This window comes from Loxodonta africana, chromosome 11, assembly GCF_030014295.1.
Source record: "Loxodonta africana isolate mLoxAfr1 chromosome 11, mLoxAfr1.hap2, whole genome shotgun sequence".
Taxonomy (NCBI): domain Eukaryota; kingdom Metazoa; phylum Chordata; class Mammalia; order Proboscidea; family Elephantidae; genus Loxodonta; species Loxodonta africana.
The window spans coordinates 19,055,994-19,079,327 of NC_087352.1; the positions used below are offsets into that span (position 1 = coordinate 19,055,994).

At 42.8% G+C, this 23,334-nt stretch overlaps 1 protein-coding gene across 15 annotated transcripts in view; it reads left to right on the top strand.

Moving 5' to 3' along the window:
• Positions 1 to 23,334, top strand: part of LOC100661519 (myeloid cell surface antigen CD33-like) — a 109,277-nt gene that overhangs the window by 38,695 nt on the left and 47,248 nt on the right. For 13 of the 15 annotated variants that reach the window (XR_010323377.1, XR_010323378.1, XR_010323379.1 and 10 more), the window contains exons 4-5: positions 5,082 to 5,465; positions 5,679 to 5,957. Coding sequence is in view for 12 of the 15 variants with exons in the window: in XM_064294119.1 (XP_064150189.1) it covers positions 5,082 to 5,465; positions 5,679 to 5,957 (663 nt within the window). In the remaining 3 variants the exon portion in view is untranslated. Of the gene's footprint in view, positions 1 to 4,941; positions 5,014 to 5,081; positions 5,466 to 5,678; positions 5,958 to 23,334 lie in introns of all 15 variants that reach the window. The other 2 variants (XM_064294110.1, XM_064294111.1) reach the window with 1 other exon arrangement.

Genomic DNA, 23,334 nt, shown 5'->3' on the forward strand with positions numbered 1-23,334 from the left:
ATAGTTGGACTGAGGGCTGTGGGGTCCATGGTCTTGTGGAATATCTAGCTCAATTGGCATAACATGGTTTAGAAAGGAAGTGTTCTACATTACTTTGGTGAGTAGCGTCTGGGGTCTTAAAAGCATGTGAGCGGCCATCTAAGATATTCCACTAGTCTCACCCCTTTGGGAGCAAGGGAGAGTGAAGAAAACTAAAGATACAAGGGAAAGATTGGTCCAAAGGACTAATGGATCACATCTACCACAGCCTCCACCAGACTGAGTCCAATACAACAAGATGGTTCCTGGCTACCACCACTGGCTGCTCTGACAGGGATTGCAACAGAGGGTCACAGACAGAGCTGGAGAAAGATTAGAACAGAATTCTAACTCACAAAAGAAGTCCAGACTTGGTGGCCTGACAGAGACTGGAGAAACCCTGAGAGTACGGCCCCCAGACACCCTTTTGGCTCAGTGATGAAGTCACTCCTAAGGTTCACCCTTCAGCCAAAGATTAGACGGGCCCATAAAAAAAAAAAAAGACTAAAGGGGTGCAACAGCCCAGGGTCAAGGACTAGAAGGCAGGAGGGGACAGGAAAGCTGGTAATAGGGAACCCAATATTGAGAAGTAACAGTGTTGACATGTCATGGGGTTGTTAACCAATGCCATAAAACAATACGTGTAGTAACTGTTTAATGAGAAATTAGTTTGTTCTGTAAACCTTCATCTAAAGTACAATAAAATAGAAGAGAGAAAATTTAAAAAAAGGAATAAAAAGGTGAATTGTGTTGGGCAAATCTGCTTCAAAAGACCTCTTCAAAGTGTTAAAAAGCAAAGATAACACCTCGAAGACTAAGTTCGCCTGACCCAAGCCACGGTATTTTCAATCACCTCATGCAAGTGAAAGCTGGAAAATGAATAAGGAAGACCGAAGAATTGATGCCTTTAAATTGTGATGCTGGTGAAGAATACTGAATATACTATGGACTGCCGAAAGGATGAACAAAAATGCCTTGGAAGAAGTTCAGCCAGAATGCTCCTTAGAAGCAAGGGTTGTTAAGACTATGTCTCACATACTTTGGCATGTTATCAGGAGGGATCAGTCCCAGGAGAAAAACAGCATACTTGGTAAAGTAGAGGATCAGTGAAAAAGAGCAAGACCACCAATGAGATGGAGCGACACAATGGCTGCAACACTGGGCTCACGCACAGCAAGAATTGTGAAGGTGGGGTGCAGAACAGGTAGCGTTTCGTTCTGTTGCACGTACGGTCACTATGAGTTGAAACTGACTCAATGGCACCTAATAACAACAACTAACCTGTTGTTGTTATTAGGTGTCATTGAGTCGACCCCTTGTGTTACAGAGTACCCCGGCTCTATAGGGATCTCTTGGCTGTAATCTTGGTGAGAGCACGTGGCCAGGCCTTCTTCAACTGTTCCATTGGGAGTGTTCAAGCCACCAATCTTTTGATTGGTGTATGAGTTGGAATCAGGTTTGTGTTTTTTCGTTTTCTTGGTTTGAGAGCTTAACTATTGTACTACTACAGCTCCTATAGTTGTCGCAGGAGTTATTGTTGTTGTGTGCCATCAAGTCAATTCTGACTCATAGAGACCCTATAAGCAGAGTAGAACTGTGCCATAGGGTTTCCAAGTCTATAATCTTCACAGGAGCTGATATCCAGGTATTTCTTCCATGGAGCTGCAGGTGGGATTGAACCAGACCTTTGCACTTATCAGCTGAGCATTTAACTGTTGTGCCACCAGGGCTCCAAAAGTTTGAAAAATCGGTGTGCACTCTAAGTAACAGTTTCATGATGTACATTCAGATAATCACACATATTATCATGAATTTTAAACATCCAAATTTTCATATTCATTCCATTCCTTTACATGTTGTTGTTGTTGTTGGGTGCTGTCAGGTCGATTCTGACTATAGTGACCTCACAGAACAGAGTAGAACTGCCCCATAAGGACTCCTAGGTTGTAATCTTTAGAGGAGCAGATTGCCAGGTCTTTTCTCCCATGTAGCCACTGCTGCATTTGAACGGCAGTCCTTTCAGTTAGCAGGTGAGCACTTAACCATTGCACAACTAGCCTGTTAATTTCTAATTTCACTTCCTCTGCCTCAAACTCTGGAAACCCCGGTGGCACAGTGGTTAAAAGCTACGGCTGCTAACCAAATATCAGCAGTTCGAATCTACCAGGAGATCCTTGGAAACCCTGTGGGGCAGTTCTACTCTGTCCTTGATTCCTCGAGTCAGGAGTTGTTGCATTACATCCCACTTTAACTAACGCCAACCTGTGTATCAAACTAGTCCAGGGATATCTCAGCTTCCGTTCTCTGGTCAGTTCAGACCCCAGCTGCTTCCACACAGCCCTTTCTCTCACCCCGGTAGGTTAGTGGGTGCCGGCCTCAAGTCAGGGAGTTTCTATGACTCCCTCAGCTCCAGAACAACCGCAAGTTCCTCTGGTTGCCACGCTTCCCTTTCCTCCGGCCATCTCAGAGTGACCCCATCTAGGGTTTGTCAAGTGCCCACTGTGGGCCAGACAAGGTCTTCTCTGAGCTTTTTCCTTGGGTGAACACTTTTGATGACCCCCACAAGCACAGACATCACTAGTCCCATTTAACAGCTGAGGAATGTGAGCCGCCATCTAAGATACAACTCTTGTTCTTTACTCATCAGAGCAAAAGAGAAAGAAGGAAACCAAAGTCTCAGAGAAGAAGCTAGTCAACAGGGCTAACAGCCTACACAAACCATCAAAAACCCACCGCCGTCGAGTTGATTCCGACTTATAGCACCCCTATAGGGCAGAGTAGAACTGCCCCTAGAGCTTCCAAGGAGCTCCTGACAGATTCGAACTGCCAATTTTTTGGTTAGCAGCCGTAGCACTTAACCACTACACCACCAGAGTTTCCAACAGCCTACCCAAGCCACTGCCTTATATACCCTGAGACTAGAAGAACTAGATGGTTCCTGGCTACCTGGACCAACTGCTTCGTTAAGGGCCACACTAGATGGACCCTGCTAGATAGGGAGAAAAAAGTGAAACAGAACTCAATTTCTTAAAAGCCCACCCTTACTCCACCAGTTGAGACTGGGGGACTCCCTGAGACTATCACCCTGAGATATTCTTTGAATCTTGAACTGAAGCCATCTCCTGAGGTCACCTTTGAGCCGAATAACAGGTTGGTACACAAAACTATATTACCCATGAATTCAGTGCTCCCTTAAAAAACCACCTATATGAGACCAAAAGGTCAACGATTACTCCAAAGCAAAGATGAGAAGATAAGGCGGCAGGGAAACTAGAGGACTGGAAATGGAAGAGCCAGAACCCAAAGAGAATGTCGACATGTTGTGAAAAATATAACTACTGTCACTGAATAATTTGTATAGAAACTGTCAGATGGGAACCTAATTTGCTATGTAAACTTTCACCAATAAAATATAATTAAAAAAAAATGGCTGAGGACACTGTGCCACAGAGTGTAAGCCCCTCTCTGCCTAAAACAGCTCAGTGAACATTAGGGAGTCAGGCTCAAGTTCCAGCAACCTGCCTTCAGAGCCCCCACCCCTGACCTCCTCACTGGTCCACCAGCAAAGCCCACCTCCTGATGAGGAAGTTCCAGCGCAGTGTCTACCACCAAGAGTTTCTCTCTGAGGGCAGGACTTAGAATGGCCACTTGGGACCTGCCCTGGGGACATAGCAAGACGCCCACATCTTAGTCTGCGAGAATGCTCACCTCCATCTCTGCACTAGATTGTCCCACAGACTGAGGGACATTCAGTATTATAGTTCCTCTCTGTGACCTGGTGACAGAGTCGATAATCGCTCAGCTGCTAACCAAAAGGTCAGTGGTTCAAACCCACCAGCAGCTCCATGGGAGAAAGGACCCAGAGATCTCCTTCCGTAAAATGGTTACTACCTTGGAAACCCTATGTGGCAGTTCTACTCTGTCACATGGAGTTCCTATGTATTAGAACTGACTCTATGGCAATGGGTTCGTATGTTACCAGTGAGATGCCTGGGTAACGAAGTGGTTTTTGCTTGAGTATTAACGTATTCGTTGGTAGTTCAAACTCACTCAGAGACGCCATGGAAGAAAGGTCCGGCAATCTGCTCTAGTAAAAATTGTTATTGTTGTTGGGTTCTGTTGTGTAAATTCCAACTCATAGCCACCCTATAGGACAGAGTAGAACTGCCCCAAAGGATTTCTTGGCTGTAATCTTTAAAGGAGCAGGTCGCTAGGTGTTTCTCCCTAGGAGTCGATGGATGAATTCAAACCACCAACCTTTCGGTTCGCAGCTGGGGGCTAAATCATTTCACCACCAGGGCTCCATTCCTAGAAAATTCTATGGAGGAGTTGTACTCTGTAACACATGGGTTGCTGTGAGTCAGAATCGACTGGATGACAACAGGTTTGTTTTGTTTTGATTAATGTGACCAGTATTGTGACTCCATGTATGCAGAATAGAACGGTCATAGCCTCCTCTTTGACTCTGTTGCCCAGCAAGTAGTAGAAGATGCTCATGTTGTGGTTGTTGGATTCATTCATTCAGTCAGTCAGTCAGCCAGCCAGTCGGCGGTACCTCCCTCATTCCAGGGACACTTCCCCATCTTGCATGCCACATGGTTCTTCCTCAGGCCCCTCCTGCGTCGCACGCCTGGCAGGACTGGCCCTCCTGAGCATCTACAAGCTGTAACCCACAGAGCCTGGTCAGCCAGCACCTGCTTTCCTGGAGTGAACAGTGGTGTGTGAGGTGAAGTCCACAGACAGAGAGCCAGGAGCTGGGGGTAGAATCTTCCTCTGCTGTGTGTGACCCCATTGGGACTCCATCTAGAAAGTAGAAGTGGTTTCCCTCCGGGGCTCTGACAGCATGTGGTGTGAGGTTCTACTTCTGTGGTTAGTCACTTTTCTGACCTCGTCCCTGAGCTTCCTGTTGGGGCTCCTTTTCAGTCCTCTGACACCAGGGCCCCGTGCTCCTGACTCCAAAGATGCTGCTGCTGCTGTTGCCCCTGCTGTGGACAGGTGAGTGGCCAAGGGGATGGGGCAGTGGTGCTGGGGCTGGACCTGTGGCTGACTCTTGTTTCCTACAGGGTCCCTTGCTCAAGATAATGCATTCCGATTGCAAATGAAGGAGTCAGTGACAGTGCAAGAGGGTCTGTGCATCCTCGTGCCCTGCTCCGTCTTCTACCCCCGGCGGGGCTGGATTGACTCTGACCCAGCTCAAGGCTACTGGTTCCGGAATGAGTCCAATATCCTCTCCGACGCTCCAGTTGCCACAAACGACGCAGGCAGAAAAGTGCAAGAGGAGACCAAGGGCCGATTCCACCTCGTTGGAGACCCCCGAGATTATAACTGCTCCCTGGACATCAGAGACGCCAGGATGGCAGACAAGGGATCATACTTCTTTAGGATCGTCAGAGGATCTTACGTGTTATATAATTTCAAACAAAACCAGCTCTATATGCATGTGACAGGTAAGGATTGGGGTCAAGGAGAGGCCACAGGGGAGGAGGGTGGTTCCTAGGACAGGGTTGGGGTAGGACCCCCTCCTCCTCATCGTGGGAGGGAATGAGGGGAACAGGATGCTGGGGCTGGCTGGGGATGAGTCAGCCTGGCTGAGACAGAAACTGCTTTAGGGAACGCCTAGGGATTCCAATTCCAGGGCCTTGGTTTCTCTCTCTCCCCAGCCCTGACACAGACACCCAACATCCACATTCAGGGGACCCTCGAATCTGGCCACCCCACAAGTATAACTTGTAAGGTGCCATGGGCCTGTAAGAGGGGGATGCCTCCCACCTTCTTCTGGATTGGGGTCGCCGTCACATCCCTGGGCTCCAAGACTTCCAACTCCTCAGAGCTGACATTCACCCCAGAGCCACATCACCATGGCACGAACCTCACCTGCCGAGTGAACTTCCCTGGAGCAGGTGTGGCCACAGAGAGTACCATCCAGCTCAATGTGTCCCGTGAGTGCTGGGCAGGGACACCTGGGTCCCTGAGGGCAGTGTGTGTTGAGGGAAGTGGGGCAGAGACTGAGATGCTTGGTTCTGGGTCCTGGAAAAGGGGCTGGTGAGGAAGAGGACACTAGACTCCACCTCCTTCCTATTTTTCAAGCTTCTGTGAGAAAAGGGCCAACACCCATCTTCCTGCCACTGAAAAGAGAACAGTTACAGTCTAGCAATGCATAACATCCATTCGGGCAGCTTTCAACTGAATGTACTTCGGTGGACCCCTAAGGTTATAATATAGTTCAGAAATATGTGTAGTTTACCTTTCTATGCCTAAAAACCATTAGAGAAACACTTCCCAATACACTAAAACATCTTTAACATAATAATACAGTAATAATAATAATAACGTTTTCGTGAAAGTTGCAAAGTAACACCCATTTATTATTATGAACCATTGAATATACATAAAAATTTTAATATGATAGGTTTTATGGGGGTTGGTTCATAACTACCGGTTGTACATAAGTCAGACGTTACTAAACCCAGGGACTGCCTGTATGTAATATGGTGTTCACACAGCATCCAAAACATATAACTTCTTTATCACAGAACATACATGGACGTTAAGCAACACATAACTGTATTTCTGTCTGTCCAGATGCTCCACAAAACCTGACCATCAGCATATTCCGGGAGAATAACACAAGTACGGAGCAGCTGCTCCTCTCTGGGGCTGTGATGGATGGGAGGTCTCTGTTCCTCAGAGCAGACCTGGGGTCTCACAATTCAGGAGGGAGGAGGTCTCAGACCAGGTATGGGGACAGCAGAGGTGGGAAACCCCTCACTCCACTCATCAGCCTGCAACTGGCTTCCCTTCACCCTGACCTTGCTATCACCAAGATTGTCCATGACCTTCTCCTTACTAAGCCTAATGGATAGTTGTCACCAGTGTCAGGGCTCTGTCCCCATCCCAAACCCTGCCCTCATGCTTCTCCGGATCTGGGCCCTAATTAGTCCTTCAGTTTGGTTTTTCTTTGTGTTGGTTTTTCTTAAAATGTTTTACTGCGGTAAAAATATATATAACAATACATTTGCCAATTGTACAATCCCATGATACTGGTTTTGTTCTTCACGTTGTGCAACTCTCACCACTATCATTTCCAAATAATTCCACCACCATTAACAGAGACTCAGTGCCCCCTAAGCTAAGACTTCCCCTTTTCCCTTCCTTATAATGTGACCACGCATTCTTCCTTTCCACCCCAAATTTCCTGGGTCCACTCAACCAGCTCCCATCCCTTTCTGTCTTCTCATCTCGCCTCTGGATAGGGGTTGCCCCCATTTAGTCTCGTGTGTCTTCTTGAACTAAGAAGCACTCTCTTCGCGAATATCCTTTTATATCTTGTAGTCCAGTCTATTCTCTGCCTGAAGACTTGGCTTCGGGAATGGTTGTAGTTCTGGGTTAACAGAGAGTCTGGGGGCCATGTCTTCCGGGGTTCCTCCAGTCTCAGTCAGACCATTGAGTCTGGTCTTTTGACCAGAATTTGAGTTCTGCACCCCATTTTTCTCCTGCTCTGTCAGGGACCTTCTGTTGTGTTTCCTGTGAGGGCGGTCATTGATGGTAGCCAGGCGCCATCCAGTTCTTCTGGTCTCAGGCTAATGGAGTCTCTGGTTCATGTGACCCCTTTTGCCTCTTGGGCTACTATTTTCCTGATGTCTTTGGTGTTCTTCATTCTCCTTTGCTGCACGTGGGTTGGGAACAATTGATGCATCTTAGCTGGCCACTCACTAGCTTTTAAGACCCCAGATGACACTCACCAAAATGGGATGTAGAACATTTTCTTAATAAACTTTGTTATGCCAGTTGATCTAGATGTCCCCTGAAACCGTGGTCCCCAGACCCCTGACCCTGCTACACTGTCCCTCGAAGTGTTTGGTTGAGTTCAGGAAACTTTTTAGCCTTTGGTTTAGTCCAGTGGTGCTGACTTCTCCTACATTGTGTGTTGCCTTTCCCTTCACCCAAGATAATTCTTGTCTGCTATCCAGTTTTCCCTCTTCTTCCCTCCCCACCCTTATAACCATCAAATAATATTTTTTTCTGCGCTTAAACTTTTTCTTGAGTTCTTATAATAGTGGTCTCATACAAAATTTGTCCTTTCGTGACTGACTAATTTCACTGGGAATAATGCCTTCCAGATTCATCCATGTTATGGGATGTTTCATGGATTCATTGTTGTTCTTTATGGTTCCATAGTATTCTACTATGTGACTATACCATAATTTGTTTATCCATTCATCAGTTGATGGGCACCTTGGTTGTTTCCATCTTTTTGCTGTTGTAAACAGTGCTGCAATGAACATGGGTGTGCAGATATCTATTAGTGTGAGGGCTCTTATTTCTCTAGGATATATTCCAAAGAGTGCAATTGCTGGATTGTATGGTAGTTTTATTTCTAGCTTTTTAAAGGAAGTGCCAAATCGATTTCCAAAGTGGTTGTACCATTTTACATTGCCACCAGCAGTGTATAAGTGTTCTAGTCTCTCCACAACCTCTCCAACGTTTAGTATTTTGTGTTTTCTGGATTAATACTCGCCTTGTTGGGTCAAGATAGTATCTCATTGTGGTTTTGATTTGCATTTCTTTAATGGCTAATGATCATGAGCATTTCCTCATGTATGTGTTAGCTGCCTGGATGTCTTCTGTGAAGTGCCTGTTCATATGCTTTGCCCATTTTTTAATTGGGTTATTTGTCTAGTTGTCGTTGAGGTTTTGCAGCATCTTGTAGATTTTAGAGATTAGACACTGACTGGATTTGTCGTAGCTAAAAAATTTTTCCCAGTCCATAGGTTGTCTTTTTACTCTTTTGGTGATGTCTTTGGATGAGCATAAGTGTTTGATTTTTAGGAGCTCCCAGTTATCTTGTTTGTCTTCTGGCGTTTGTGCATTGTTAGTAATGTCTTGTATACTGTTTATGCCATGTATTAGAGGTCTTAGCATTGCCCCTATTTTTTCTTCCATGATCTTTATCCTTCTAGATTTTATATTTAGGTTTCTGATCCACTTCGAGTTAGTTTTTGTACATGGTGTGAGGTATGGGTCTTGTTTCATTTTTTTTTTTGCAGGTGTATATCCAGTTATGCCAGCACCATTTGTTAAAGAGACTGTCTTTTCCCCACTTAAAGGACTTTGGGCCTTTGTCAAATATCAGGTGCTCATAGGTAGATGAATTTATATCTGGATTCTCAATTCAGTTCCATTGGCCTATGTATCTGTTGTACCAGCACTAGGCTGTTTTGACTACTGTTGCAGTATAGTGCATTCTAAAATCAGGTGGAGTGAGGCTTCCCACTTTGTTCTTTTTCAGTAACGCCTTACTTATGTGGGGTCTCTTCCCTTTCCATATGAAGTTGGTGATTTGTTTCTCCATCTCATTAAAAAATGCCATTGGGATATGGATCGGGATTGCATTGTATCTATAGGTCGCTTTGTGTAGAATAGACCTTTTCACAAGGTTGAGTCTTCCTATCCATGAGCAAGGTATGTTTTTCCACTTATATAAGTCTCTTTTGGTTTCTTGCAGTAGCGTCTTGTAGTTTTCTTTGTATAGGTATTTTATGTCTCTGGTTAGATTTATTCCTAAGTATTTTATCTTCTTGGGGGCTGTTGTAAATGGTAACGATATGGTGATTTCCTCTTTGACATTCTGTTTGTTGGTGTAGAGGAATCCAACTGCTTTCTGTATGTTTATCTTGTATCCTGATACTCTGCTGAACTCCTCTATAAGTTTCAGTAGTTTTCTTGAGGATTTTTTACAGTTTTCTGTGTATAAGATCATATCGTCTGCAAATAGAGATACTTTCACTTCTTCCTTACCAATTTTGATGCCCTTTGTTTCTTTTTCTAGCCTAGTTCTTCTGACTAGGACCTCCAACACAATATTGAGTAAGAGTGGTGATAGAGGGCATCCTAATCTGGTTCCTGTTCTCAGGGGAAATGCTTTCAGACTCTCTCCGTTTAGGATGATGTTGGCTGTCGGGTTTATATAAAATGCCCTTTATTATGCTGAGGAATTTTCCTTCTATTCCTATTTTGCTGACAGTTTTTATCATGAATGGGTGTTGGACTTTGTCAAATGCCTTTTCTGCATCAATTGATAAGATCTTGTGGTTCTCTTTTGTTTTATTAATGTGATGGATTACATTGATTATTTTTCTAAGGTTAAATCATCCCTGCATACCTGGTATGAATCCCACTTGGTCATGGTGAATTTTTTTTTTTTTTATGATATGTTGCTGAATCCTATTGGCTAGAATTTTGTTGAGGGTTTTTGCATCTAAGTTCATGAGGGATATTGGTCTGTGATTTTCTTTTTGTTGTTGTTGTTTTCTTTACCTCGTTTTGATATCGGGGTTACTCTGGCTTCATAGAATGAGTTCGGGAGTATATTCCATGCATTTCTATGCTCTGAAATACCTTTAGTAGTAGTCGTGTTCATTCTTCTTTGAAAGTTTGGTAGAATTCTCCATTGAAGCTGTCAGGGCCAGGGCTTTTTTCTTTGTTGTTGGTAGTTTTTTAATTACCTTTCGATCTCTTCTTTTGTTATAGCTTTATTTAGTTGTTCTATGTGTGTTTGTGTTACCTTAAGTAGGTAATGTGTTTCTAGAAATTTGCCCATTTCCTCTAGGCTTTCAAATTTCTTAGAGAATAATTTTTTTCATAGTATTCTGTTACGATTCTTTTAATTTCAGTTGGTTCTGTTGTGATATTGTCCATCTCATTTCTTATTTAGGTTATTTGCTTCCTCTCCTGTTTTTCTTTTGCCAGTTTGGCCAATGGTTTATTGATTTTGTTGATCTTTTCGAAGAACGAGCTTTTGGTCTTGTTAACTCTTTTGATTCTGTTTCTGTTCTCTATTTCATTTAATTCTACTCTAATTTTTATTATTTACTTTCTTCTGGTGACCGAGGACTTCTTTTGCTCCTCTCTTTTCTATTTGTTGGGGTTGTAGGGAAAATTCTTTGCTTTTGGCCCCTTCTTCTTTTTGGACGTGTGCATTTATTTCTATAAATTCACCTCTGAGCACTGCTCTACCTGTGTCCCAAAGGTTCTGGTAGGAAGTGTTTTCATTCTCATTTGATTCTATGAATTTCTTTATTCTGCCCTTAATTTCTTCTAGAACTCAGTAGTTTTTGAGCAAGGTGTAGTTCAGTTTCCATGTGTTTGATTTTTTTCCTTGCTTTTTCTTTTATTGATTTCTACTTTTATGGCTTTATGGTCAGAGAAGATGCTTTGTAATATTTTGATGTTTTGGATTCTGTTAAGGCTTGCTTTGTGGCCCAATACGTGACCTATTCTAGAGAATGTTCCATGGCACTGGAAAACCAAGTATATACTTGGCTGCTTTTGGGTGGAGTGTTCTGTATATGTCTATGAGGTCAAGGGGGGTTTTTGTGGCATTTAGATCTTCCATGTCTTTATTGAGCTTCTTTCTGGGGTTCTGTCCTTCACTAAAGTGGTGTGTTGAAGTCTCCTACTATTATTGTAGAGCTGTCTATCTCTCTTGTCAATGCCATTAGAGTTTGTTTTATGTATTTTAGAGCATTGTCATTGGGTGCATAAGTATTTATTACGGTTATATCCTTCTGGTATATTGACCTTTTATGTAGTGTCCTTCCTTATCCTTTGTGGTGGATTTTACTTTAAAGTCTATTTTGTCAGAAATTAATATTGCCACTCCTGCTCTTTTTTGATTGTTGTTTGCTTGATGTATTTTTTTCTGTTCTTCGAGTTTTAGTTTGCTTGTGTCTCTAAGTCTACGGAGTGCCTCTTGTAGGCAGCATATAGACTGATCATGTTTTTTTAATTCATTCTGCCACTCTCTGTCTCTATATTGTTGCATTTAGTCCGTTTACATTTAGGGTAATTATTGATAGGTATGAGTGTAATGCAGTCATTTTGATGTCTTTATTTTTGTGTTGTTGACGGTTTCTTTTTTCCACTTGATTTTCTGTGCTGAGTCATTTTTCTTTATATATTGTCTTTTCCTCTTTTTCATTGTTGTGGCTTTTGTATTTGCTGAGTCTTTATGTTTTTCGTGTTTAATATTTTGATGTGCAGCATTGTTAGTTTCCTTCGAGGTTACCTTAATGTTTCCTCTATTTTTCTAAGTTTAAACTAATCTTTTCTTTATATCGCCTTGACATCCTCTCCATGTGAAAGATCTATTACTACATTTTTTAGTCACTCTTTTTGTTTTAATGTTGTCATCTTTTACATAATGAATCTCTTTCCCTGTTTGAGTATTTTAGCTTTGATTTATCATTGTGATTTCCCTGTCTGTGTTGGTATCTGGTTGTTCTGTCCTGTGTTCTACTCTTGGGTTATGTCTGATGTTATTGATTTTCTAACTGGAGGACTTCCCTTTAGTATGTCTTGTAATTTTTGATTGGTTTTTGCATATTCCCCGAACTTCTGTTTATCTGGAAATGTTCTTATCTTTCACCGACTGAACGCCATTTCTTGCTGGTTCTGGAGGTTTGAACAGACTGTCTGCTGCTCGGTCTCTCCTGATGTGGAAGACATGTCCTGAGTGCCACTGCTTGCCTCACTGCTCAAGCCAACCAACCGAGCCTGCAGGATGCCAGTGCCAGCCAGGTCAGGTCTGGCAACTCCTCGCAGCTTCTGAACCATCTCTCCCTCCCCCTGCCACTCAGTCCAAGTCTCATCTTTGTCTTTGATGTTCAGAGCTCCTAGGTTGTCGTATATAATCTATTCATTTGTTTTTTTCAGGACTGCAGGAAGTGTCTGACTACTCAGCCATCTTGGCCCTTCCTACTAGAATATAGATCTTTATGCATCCCATTTCATTTTTGACAAGCTCCAATTTTCCTACACTCGTATTTCACTCATTCCACATTCTGACTATTAATGGTTATTCAAGCTGTTACTTCGAATTTTGAGTCATGCCACATCAGCAAATGAAGGTTCTGAAAGCTTTACTCCAGCCACATCATCAAGGCTGGCTCTACTTTGGGGACGTAGCTCTTCTTTTGTCATATTTGGAGCGCCTTCAAAGCTGAGGGGCTCATCTTTTGGCACTATATCAGACAATGTTCCTCTGCTATTCATAAGGTTTTCACTGGCCAGTTTTTTTGGATGTAGATCACTAGGTCCTTCTTCCTAATCTGTCTTAGTCTAGAAACTCCACTGAAACCTGTCCACCATGGATGACCCTTCTGGTATTTGATATACTGGTGGCATAGTTACCAGCAACACAGCAACACCCAAGGTACCACAGTGTAACAAACTGACAGAAGAGTGGTGGAATATATATACAGAGAGAGAGATTTCAAAGGAATGGCTCATGCAATTGTGGTCACTGTCAAATTCTAAATCCATGGATCAAGTGTCAGGCTGGAGGTTTCTTCTGACCTATATGGTTGCAGGGCCTGATGAACCCAGTCAACAGGTCAGACAGCAGACTGCTGCCTCAGTTCCCGAGAATCAGAGGTCAGAAGATGGTGAGTGAGATGCATGATTGAGAGAGGGTGAGCTTTGCCAGAACACTGATATATATTGGATGCTGGTCACACCCCTGAGGAAATTCCTCTTACATCAGATCACAAAATGGAAGATAATTACACAATACTGAGATTCATGGCCAACACAAGATGACACATGACATTAACCATCACAAGCATTCTCTACTTAAACCTTTCCTCCTCTGAGATGCCCTACTTGTCCCGACAGTCTCTGTGAGCTCCCCATTCTCAGGACTCCCTCAACTTGAGTCCATCACTAAAGGTGTCATATGGCCTTGTAAGTATCCGTTTTTGAGTATATTGCTCATGAGATTGTGAGCTCCTCAGACCACCTAAATTAAAAAGGCCTCAGTGAACTGCTATTGAAAGACTAAATAGTAAGATTCTTGAAAGTAAATATGGGATCCGAGTTGGCACAGATAGCCAATACAGGAGGTATAGCATTCAAACAAGTCAGACAACTGCACATGGACTCTTGGAAAAATGACAGATTCTGCTTTTAGCCCTATTCCTTTGGAGTTGAACCCAGACAGTATGAGCCTATCAATTAATGAACAGAAGAGACAAATCTATATGATGGAAGGAAAAGAAAGACAGAGACCCTAAGCCAGGCCTGGCCTTAGCTTTTTCTCCATCTCAGCTAGTGTTGAAGCCCTGGGCAATGGCTCATTTCTTCCAGTCCTGGAAGGCCAGTCACTGCATCTGGTCTGTGTCACCAATAGCAACCCTCACCCCCTCACCAGCATGAGCTGGGCATGGGGTAGCCTAACCTTGCGCCCCTGGCAACCTTTGAACCCAGGGGTCCTAGAACTGCCTCAAGTGGAGTTGGAGAACCAAGGAAAAGTACATCTGTCAAGCTCAGAACCTCCTGGGTCTGAGTGAGTTGGGACATACCTAGGGAAAGGTGAGAGGGGAGAGCACCTACTGAATTTTCTCCTTCCTCTCCATGGAACCCCCACAGCTGCTCAGACCCTCCTGTTCCAGGGAGCCAGAGGGCCTGTGCTGTGGCTGCTCCTCCTGAGCCCCGCCAGCCTACTCCCCGTGCTGGCGAGTTGGGGACGGGCTGGTAGAGGGGAACAGCAACAATGCCTCCATCATGGTCACCTCCAGCTCTGCCAGGCCATGGGCCAATATCTCCCTGAGCCTCCGTTCAGGGATCAGGCTTAGCTGTGAGGTCTGAGTGCCCACAGACCCAGAGACCTCTATCCACTTGCTGGACATTAGGATGCGGGTAGAGCAAAGCTTGGGCATATGTGGTCCTCATGCAGTGATGTAGGAGAGGCCTAGAGAAAAATGTCCAGTCCTATTGAGAATGGAAGGAGAAAGGAATGTGATGTGGGAGGTGACTCAGCCCCCTCCCACTCTCCCACAGGGACACCAGGATGTGTGGCGGACATGGTTCTTGTGGCCATCCTGACAGCCTCAGTCAAGACCCTGATCCTCTGCATCTGCCTCACCTTTTCCATGTGAGCACCACCCCCAGAAGGAAAGGGTATATGGAGAGGGCAGGTTGCTGAATCCTGGAACCCCAATACTGGAGGGACTCTAGTGGGTCAAGGGGCTCAAGAACAAGCAGGGGAATGAGTTGGTGGTAAGAATTCCACAGGTGCCCATCATACTCAGGCCTGGAGTCTGTCCTCAACTGGCTCAAATATCCAGGATAGATGGGAGTCCATGCTCTCATCAGAAGGGCTCTGAAGGAGTCCTGCCTTGTCCCACCTCAGTCACCGTTCAGCTCCTTAAGAGGGAACAGAGGGTCCGTCCACCCATTGCCCTCAGTATGGCCACACTGAGAGACTCTCCGCTGTCTTCACTCAGAGTAAGATCCCTCAGGAAGAGAATGGATGGACCAACAGTGAGTGTGGAGAACATGGGCATCAAGGACACAAACCCAGTCACGGGTTAGTCTCTCAGGTGAGTGACATGAGAGTCTCACCTCCCTTTGTTCCACCTGGATGCCTCCCCCAGGAAGGCCCCAGGATTGTTCTGCCTAGCATGGCCAACATTGAGCTGCCTATCTTCCTCCACAACCCACTGCTTCTGCTGGGTTCCATCTCACTAGTGACTCAGGTGGCTCCAGACTCTCAACAAAGAAACCAGGGTGTTGTTCTCCATTCTATGCACCCTTCCATTTTCAAGATCTAACAATTCATTCACCTTGTCCATTCTTCCTCTTCAGCTCATGTTGATGACCTTCTCCCCTCCATTACCCTGGTCATTCCTGTAGCCTCAGCTCTTCAGTCCATCACTGAACACACCTCACCTCCCTATCTCCCATCTCTCTCCCAACACAGGCCTCCAGACTGTGCTTCCAGATATAATTATCACCGAATTCATCCGCACTTTGAACACCAGTGTTCCCTCTCCATGGCCAGAGAATGAAGTGCAAATGCCACAGCCTGGACTTTAAGGCCTTGCAGGACTTGCCCCTGCTGGACTCTTCAGCCAGATCTCATCTCCACATCATACGACATATTACCACCTCCAACTGGGCCAGGCCCTCTTGTGACACTGTGACTTTGCATATGAAGTTCCTTCTCTTGAGATGCCCTTCTTCCCCAGTCTGCTTTTCCAAGTCTTTCTCATATTTTAATCTAAGAGTTAAATCTCCTATAGGACACAGTGGAACTGACCCATAGGGTTTCCAAGGAGCGCCTGGTGGATTCAACCTACCAATCTTTTGGTTAGCAGCCGTAGCTCTTAACCTCTACGCCACCAGGGTTTCCTAAATGTCAACCAGTTGTTCGTGTGTGTGTTTGTGTATGTGTGTAACACTCACTGTACAGATTTGAGAAGAGGAGTGACATTCATTCATTTATTCATAGGTGCCTTCACCAAGTATTACTGAACACCTACTATGTGCCAGGCATGTTATAGGTGCTAGGGGTGCCACAGAGAACATGATCCCAAAAATCTTTGTCCTCAAAAAGCAGTTATTCTAGAGACAAGGAGGATAGCAATAAAAAGAAACTGATAATAAATAAAATTGAATGTGGTGAATGGTGCTTGGAGAAAAATAATGCAGGGTAAGACGTATAAGAGAAATTGGGGTGAATTTCCATGTTTGATAGTTTGAGAAGGTGACATTTGTGCAAAGACCTGAGGGAAAGATGAAGCCCACTCTGTGTTCACATAAGAGCAAAGGATTCGGAAAAGAAGGACCCATGAGTGCAATTGCCCGGAGGCAGAAGCAGACAAGGAGGCTAGTGTTTGAAGCAGAGGGGGGACAGAGAAGGAAGAGCACCTAGGAGGATGGTGTTGACCATGAGGAGCCTTGCACGTCAGTGGAAGAATCTGGAAGCCTTTGAGAGGAAGGGAGGCATGAAAGGACTTTTATGTTGGCAGGATCCCTATGCCTGCTCTGCTAAGGAAAGATCAAAGTGGGACCAAACCAAACAAAAACCTAACCAGCTGCAGTTGAGTTGACTCCAACTCTTGGTAACCCCATGTGCAACAGAGTAGAATTGTTCTCCATTAGGTTTTCAGGGACTGGTATTTCTTTCATTCTTTTTTATTGTACTTTAGATAAAGGTTTACAGAACAAACTACCTTCTCATTAAACAATTAGTACACAGATCATTTTGTGATATTCATTACCAACCCCACAACATGTCAACACTCTCCCCTACTCAACCTTGGGTTGCCTGTTACCAGCTTTCCCTTCTCTTCCTGCCTTCTAGTCCTTTACCCTGGGTTGGTGTGCCCCTTTAGTCTGGTTTTGTTTTATGGGCCTGTCTAGCCTTTTTTCTAGTCTTTGGCTGAAAGGAGAACCTCAGGAGAGGCTTCATTATTGAGATAAAAGGGTGTCCGGGGCCATACTCTCAGAGTTTCTCTAGTCTCTGTCAGACCAGTAAGTCTGTTTTTTTGTGTGTGTTAGAATTTGTTCTACATTTTTCTCCAGCTCTGTCCTGGACCCACTATTGTGATCCCCATCAGAGCAGTCAGTGGTGATAGCTGGACACCACCTAATTGTGCTGGACTCAGTCTGCTGGAAGCTGTGGTAGTTATGGTCCATTAGTCTGTTGCACTAATCTTTTACTTGTGTCTTTGCAATTCTTCATTCTCCCTTGCTCCAGATGGGACGATACCAGTGGAGCACCTTAGATGGCCACTCACAAGCTTTTAAGACCCCAGATGCTACTCACCAAAGTAGAACATAGAACATTTTCTTTGTAAACTATGTTATGCCAATTGAGATAGATGTTCCCCTAGACCATGGTCCCCATAGGCCTCAGACTAGTAATTCAGTCCCTCAAGGAGTTTGGAAGTGCCTATGGAGCATCTATGACCATGCCTTAGACAAGTTGTTCTGGCTTCCTCAGTATTATATACTGCCTTCACCAAAGTTACCAGTTATCTATTGTCTATTTAGTGTTTTTCCAGCTCCACCCCCACGCCTCCCTCCTAACCATCAAAGATTGTTCCTTTTTGTGTACAAACCTTCTCATGAGTTTTTATAGTAATGGTCACATACAATATTTGCCCTTTTGTGATGGACTTATTTCACTCAGCATAATGTTTCATATTCATCCGTGTTGCGAGAGGCTTCTCGGATTCATCATTGTTCTTTATCATTGTGTAGTATTCCATTGTGTGTATGTACTATAGCTTTTTACCCATTCATCTGCTGATGGGCATCTAGGTTGTTTCCATCTTTTTGATATTGTGAACAATGCTTCAGTGAACATGGGTGTGCATGTGCCTATTCATGTGATATTTCTCTATGATATATTCCTGGGAGTGGAATTGCTGGATCACATGGTATTTCTATCACTAGCTTTCTAAGGAAGTGCCATATCGCTTTCCAAAATGGTTGTACCAATTTTCATTCCCACCAGCAGTGCAAAAGAGTTCCAATCTCCCTGCAGCCTTTCCAACTTTTGTTATTTCCTGTTTTTTGCTTTGTGCCAGAATGCCAGGGGAGAGATGGTCTCTCGCTGTGGTTTTGAAATGCATTTCTCTAATCCCTAGTGATCACCAGCATTTTCTCATGTTGTCTCTTGGCCACTTGAATGTCTTTGGTGAAGTGTCTGTTCATTTCCTTTGACTACTTTTTAATTGGATTATTTGCCTTTTTGTGGCATAGGTGTTGGATTTTCCTGTAGATTTTAGAGATTGGACCTTTGTCTGATTTGTAATGGCAAAAAAATTTTTCCCAGTCTTTAGGTTCACTTTTTACTCTTTTGGTGAGCATAATTGTTTAATTTTTAGAAGATCCCAGTTATCTAGCTTATCTTCTGGAGTTTGTGTGTTGTTAGTTATAGTTTGTACCCCGTTAGTCACGTGTATTAGGGCCTCTAGCTTTGATCCTATTTCTTCTTCTACGAACTGTAATAGTTTTTAGCTTTATATTTAGACCTTTGATCCATTTTGAATTAGTTTTTGTGTAAGGTGTGAGCTATGGGTCCTGTTTCATTTTTTTTGCAGATGAACATCCAGTTTTGCCAGCATCATTTCTTAAAAAGACTGTCTTTTCCCCATGTGATGGACTTTGGGCTCTTGTCAAAGATCAGGTGACCATAGGTGGATGGATTTACATCTGGGCTCTCAATTCTGTTCCATTGGTCAATGTATCTGTCATTGTACCAGTACCAGGCTGCTCTGACTACCGTAGCTGTATAGTAGTTTCTAAGGTCAGGTAGTGCAAGCCCTCCTACTTTATTCTTCTGCTTCAATAGTGCTTTACTTGTTCGGGGCTTCTTCCCTTTCCGTATAAAGTTAATGATTAGTTTTCCCGTCTCTTTAAAGAATGTTGTTGGTATTTGGATTGCATTGTATTTGTAAATTGCTTTGGGTAGAGTTGTTATTTTCACCTATCCATAAGCATGGTGTGTTTTTCCATTTATGTAGACCTCTTTTGGTTTCTTGCAGTAGTGTTTTGTAGTTTTCTTTATACAGGTCTTTTAATCCCTGGTTAGATTTATTCCTAAGTATTTTATTTTTTTAGGGGCTATTATAAATGAAGTTCTTTTCCTGATTTCATTTCCAGTTTTCTCCTTCTTAAGTGTAGAGGAATCCAACTGATCATTGTATGTTTATCTTCTATCCTGCTACTCTGCTGAATATTTCTATTTGTTCCAGTAGTTTTCTCACGGAGTTTTGGGTTTTCTACTATAGTATCATATTGTCTGTAAATAGGGACAGTTTAACTACTTCATTACCAATTTCAATGTCCTTTATTTCTATTTCTTGCCTTATTGCTGCAGCTAGGACTTCCAGCACAAAGTTAAATAGGAGTGGCGATAAAGGACGTCCTCTTCTTGTTCCTGTTCTCAAAGGGAATGTTTTCAGCCTCTCTCTATTATGATTGATGTTGCAAATATGTTGGTGAAATTAGGACATTTCCAGATAAACAGAACATAAGGGAATATATAAAATCCAAACCAAACTTACAAGAATTATTAAAGGGAGTCCTTCAGCCTGAGAACAAACAACATCAGACCACAGCATGAATCTAGGATGCAGGATTATACCAGCCAGATATCAACCTAGGAAATAAACTCTCAAGGAATATCCAAAACCAAAAGAATTACAACAGGGTACCAGAGAGATTAATCTGTATATGACAACAACGTCTGAACAGTAAAAGAAGGAATAAACGGTGAAGGTACAGAACTTTCTAATGCTGAGGAAGGCAAAGTGATACCAGCTAATAATAGACCGGTTCAAACCCGGGAAGACAGGGATAAATTTCAAGGTAAACACAAAGAAAGTTAAGAAATCTGCTCATCAAAATGAAGAAGAAATACACAAAGTTTCAGTAAAAACAGAATCTACAAAAACAAAAGAAATGAAAAAATCCACAAACAAAGAAATTCAACACAGGAGAGCAAGAGTATCAAAGAAAACGTCAGCACCACAAAAAAAAGAGCAATACAAAATGACAGCAATAAGCTCACATCTATCAATAACTACACTAAATGCAAATGGCCTAAATGCCCCCATAAAGAGGGAGAGTGACTGACTGGATTTGAAAAAAAAAAAAAAAGATCCACCATTATTCTGTCAATGAGAGACACACCTTAGAAAATAGATGTAAATTTATTAAAAATCGAAAGATGGAAAAAATATATCAAGCCAACAGCTACCAAAAAAAGAGCAGGAGTAGCACTACCAGTCTCAGATATTGTAGACTTTAAAACAAAATCCACCATAAAAGACAAAGAAGAACACTATATGATGATTAAAGGGCCAATCCATCAGGAAGGCAAAACCAAAACAAACATCTATGCACCCAATGGCAGGCAGGGCTCCAAAATATAAAACAAACTCTAACAGCACTGAAAAGAGAAACTGACAGTTGCAAAATAATAGTAGGAGACTTCAACACACCACCCTAGGTAAAGGACAGAACATCTAGAAAGAAGCTCAACAAAGATACAGGAGAGCTAAAGGACACAATCAGACAACTTGACCTCATAGACATATATAGAACACTCCACGCAACAGCTGCAATGTACACATTCTTTTCCAATGCACGTAGAACATTCTCCAGAATAGAACACATCTTAGGCCACAGAGCAACCCTCAACAAAATCCGAAACATTGAGATAATACAAAGTATTTTCTCTGACCACAACACTATCGTGGTAGAAATTAACAACAGAAAGAGCAAGGAAAAAAAAAAAATCACCTACATGGAAGCTGAATAATACCCTGCTTAAATTTTTTTTTTTTTTTAAGAAACACTGGGTAATAGAAGAAATCAGAGATGGAATAAGAAAACTCCTAGAATCAAACAAGAATGAAAACACATCTTACCAAAACCTTTGAGACACAGCAAAGGCAGTCATCAGAGGCCAATTTGTAGCAATAGATACTCACATCAAAAAAGAAGAAAGGAATAAAATCAAAACATTATCTACACAACTCAAACAAATAGGAAGAGAACAGCAAAAGAAGCCCACAGCCACCAGAAGAAAGGAAATAATAAAGATCACAGCAGAAATAAATGAAATAGAGAATAGGAAAACAATGGAAAGAATCAACAAATCAAGAGTTGGTTCTTTGAAAGGATCAACAATAGACAAACCACTGGCCAAACTGACAAAAGAAAAACAGGAAACGACGCAAATAATCCAAATAAGAAATTAAGTGGGGGTATTAAAAAAAAAATTTTTTTTTTATTACAACAGACTCAACTGAAATAAAAAGGATCATAAAAGAGTATTATGAAAAACGATACTCCAACAATTTGAAAACCTATCAGAAATGGACAAATTTCTAGAAACACACTGCCTACTCACACTAACACAAAATGATGTTCAAAAACTGAACAGGCCCATAAAACAAAAGACATTATAAGGTAATGAAAAAAAAAAAACTTCAAAAAAAAAAAAACAGCCCTGGCCGAGATGGCTTCAGTGGGGAATTTTACCCAACATTAAGAGAAGACTTACACTGGTACTACTCAGACTACTTCGGAACACAGCAAAGGAAGAGACACTTCCAAACTCATTCTATGAAGGCACCATAACCCTGATACCAAACCAGGCAAAGACACCACAAAAAAAGAGAATTACAGACCAATATGTCTCATGAATATAGATGCAAAAACTCTCAACAAAATTCTAAGTAATAGACTACAGCATCATATAAAAAAAAAAAAATCACAACCAAGCAGGATTCATACCAGGTATGCAAGGATGGTTCAACATTAAAAAATCAATCGGTGTAATCCATCGTATAAATAGAAGGAAAGAAAAGAATTAAATGATCATCTCAATCAACACAGAAAAAGCATTAGACAAGGTCCAACACCCATTCCTGATAAAAACTCTCAATAAAACAGGTATAGAAGGGAAATCCCTCAATGTAATAAAGGCCATCTAGGCAAAAACCAACAGCCAACATCATTCTTAACGGAGAGAGGCTGAAAACATTCCCCTTGAGAAGAGGAGCAAGAAAAGTGTGTCCTTTATCACCATTCCTATTTAACATTGTGCTGGAAGTCCTAGTTACAGCAATAAGGCAAGAAATAGAAATAAAGAACATCCAAATTGGTAATGAAGTAGTTAAACTGTCCCTATTTGCAGACTTTGATGCTACACATAGAAAACCCAAAACTCCGAGAGGCTCAGGTCTGATTCACACCCCTGTTATTCCCTCTACCTCTCTCCTGTTCACCTGCATTTTGCAATTTGCAAGGTAATGTTTATTCGTTTGACAGTCTGTTTCTGTCTCCATACCTTCCCAGACTAGAAGTCACAGAGTCTAGGTTGGCTTTGTCCCCTCCCGTATATCAGATTCCTAGCATGTAGGAGGCCTCAGTAAAACTCTGGGCTCTGCGGCCTGGGAGCCCTGGGGTTGGATTAATGATTAAAAGATGTGTGTGACCTTTGGCAAGTACCTAACCTCTTCAAGACTTAGTTTCCCTGTCTGTAAAATGGATAAAATAATAGCATTATCTGCATAGGCTGTGTGAGTACTCATCGCATTTGGAAAAGAACCAGTAAGTGCTGTATATGTTGGATAACTGTATGAACAGAGCCTTAAGAAAGGTTTAGAGAAGGATGGAAGGATTCACATCACAGACCTCTCTGCCTTTTCCAAGCTCCCCAGCGCCCTATTCTGACCACTTTCTGTCCCTCCTGCACAGGATCTCTAGCAGGAGTCCAAGTCAGAGAACCCTGTTGCTCTTAAAAGCCCTGAAGAAGCTGCCACCAACTTGGGAACAAAACGTAACCAGTGCTACTGTGGAAGAAAGACCTGGTGATCTTCTTCTGTTCAGTTACAGACAAAAAAAAAACAACCCTATGATGCAGAATAGTACTCCGTGGCACCAGGGGGCACCATGAATTGGAATCGAATTGGCAGCAATGGGTTTTCTTACTTTTTTTACTTTTGGGTT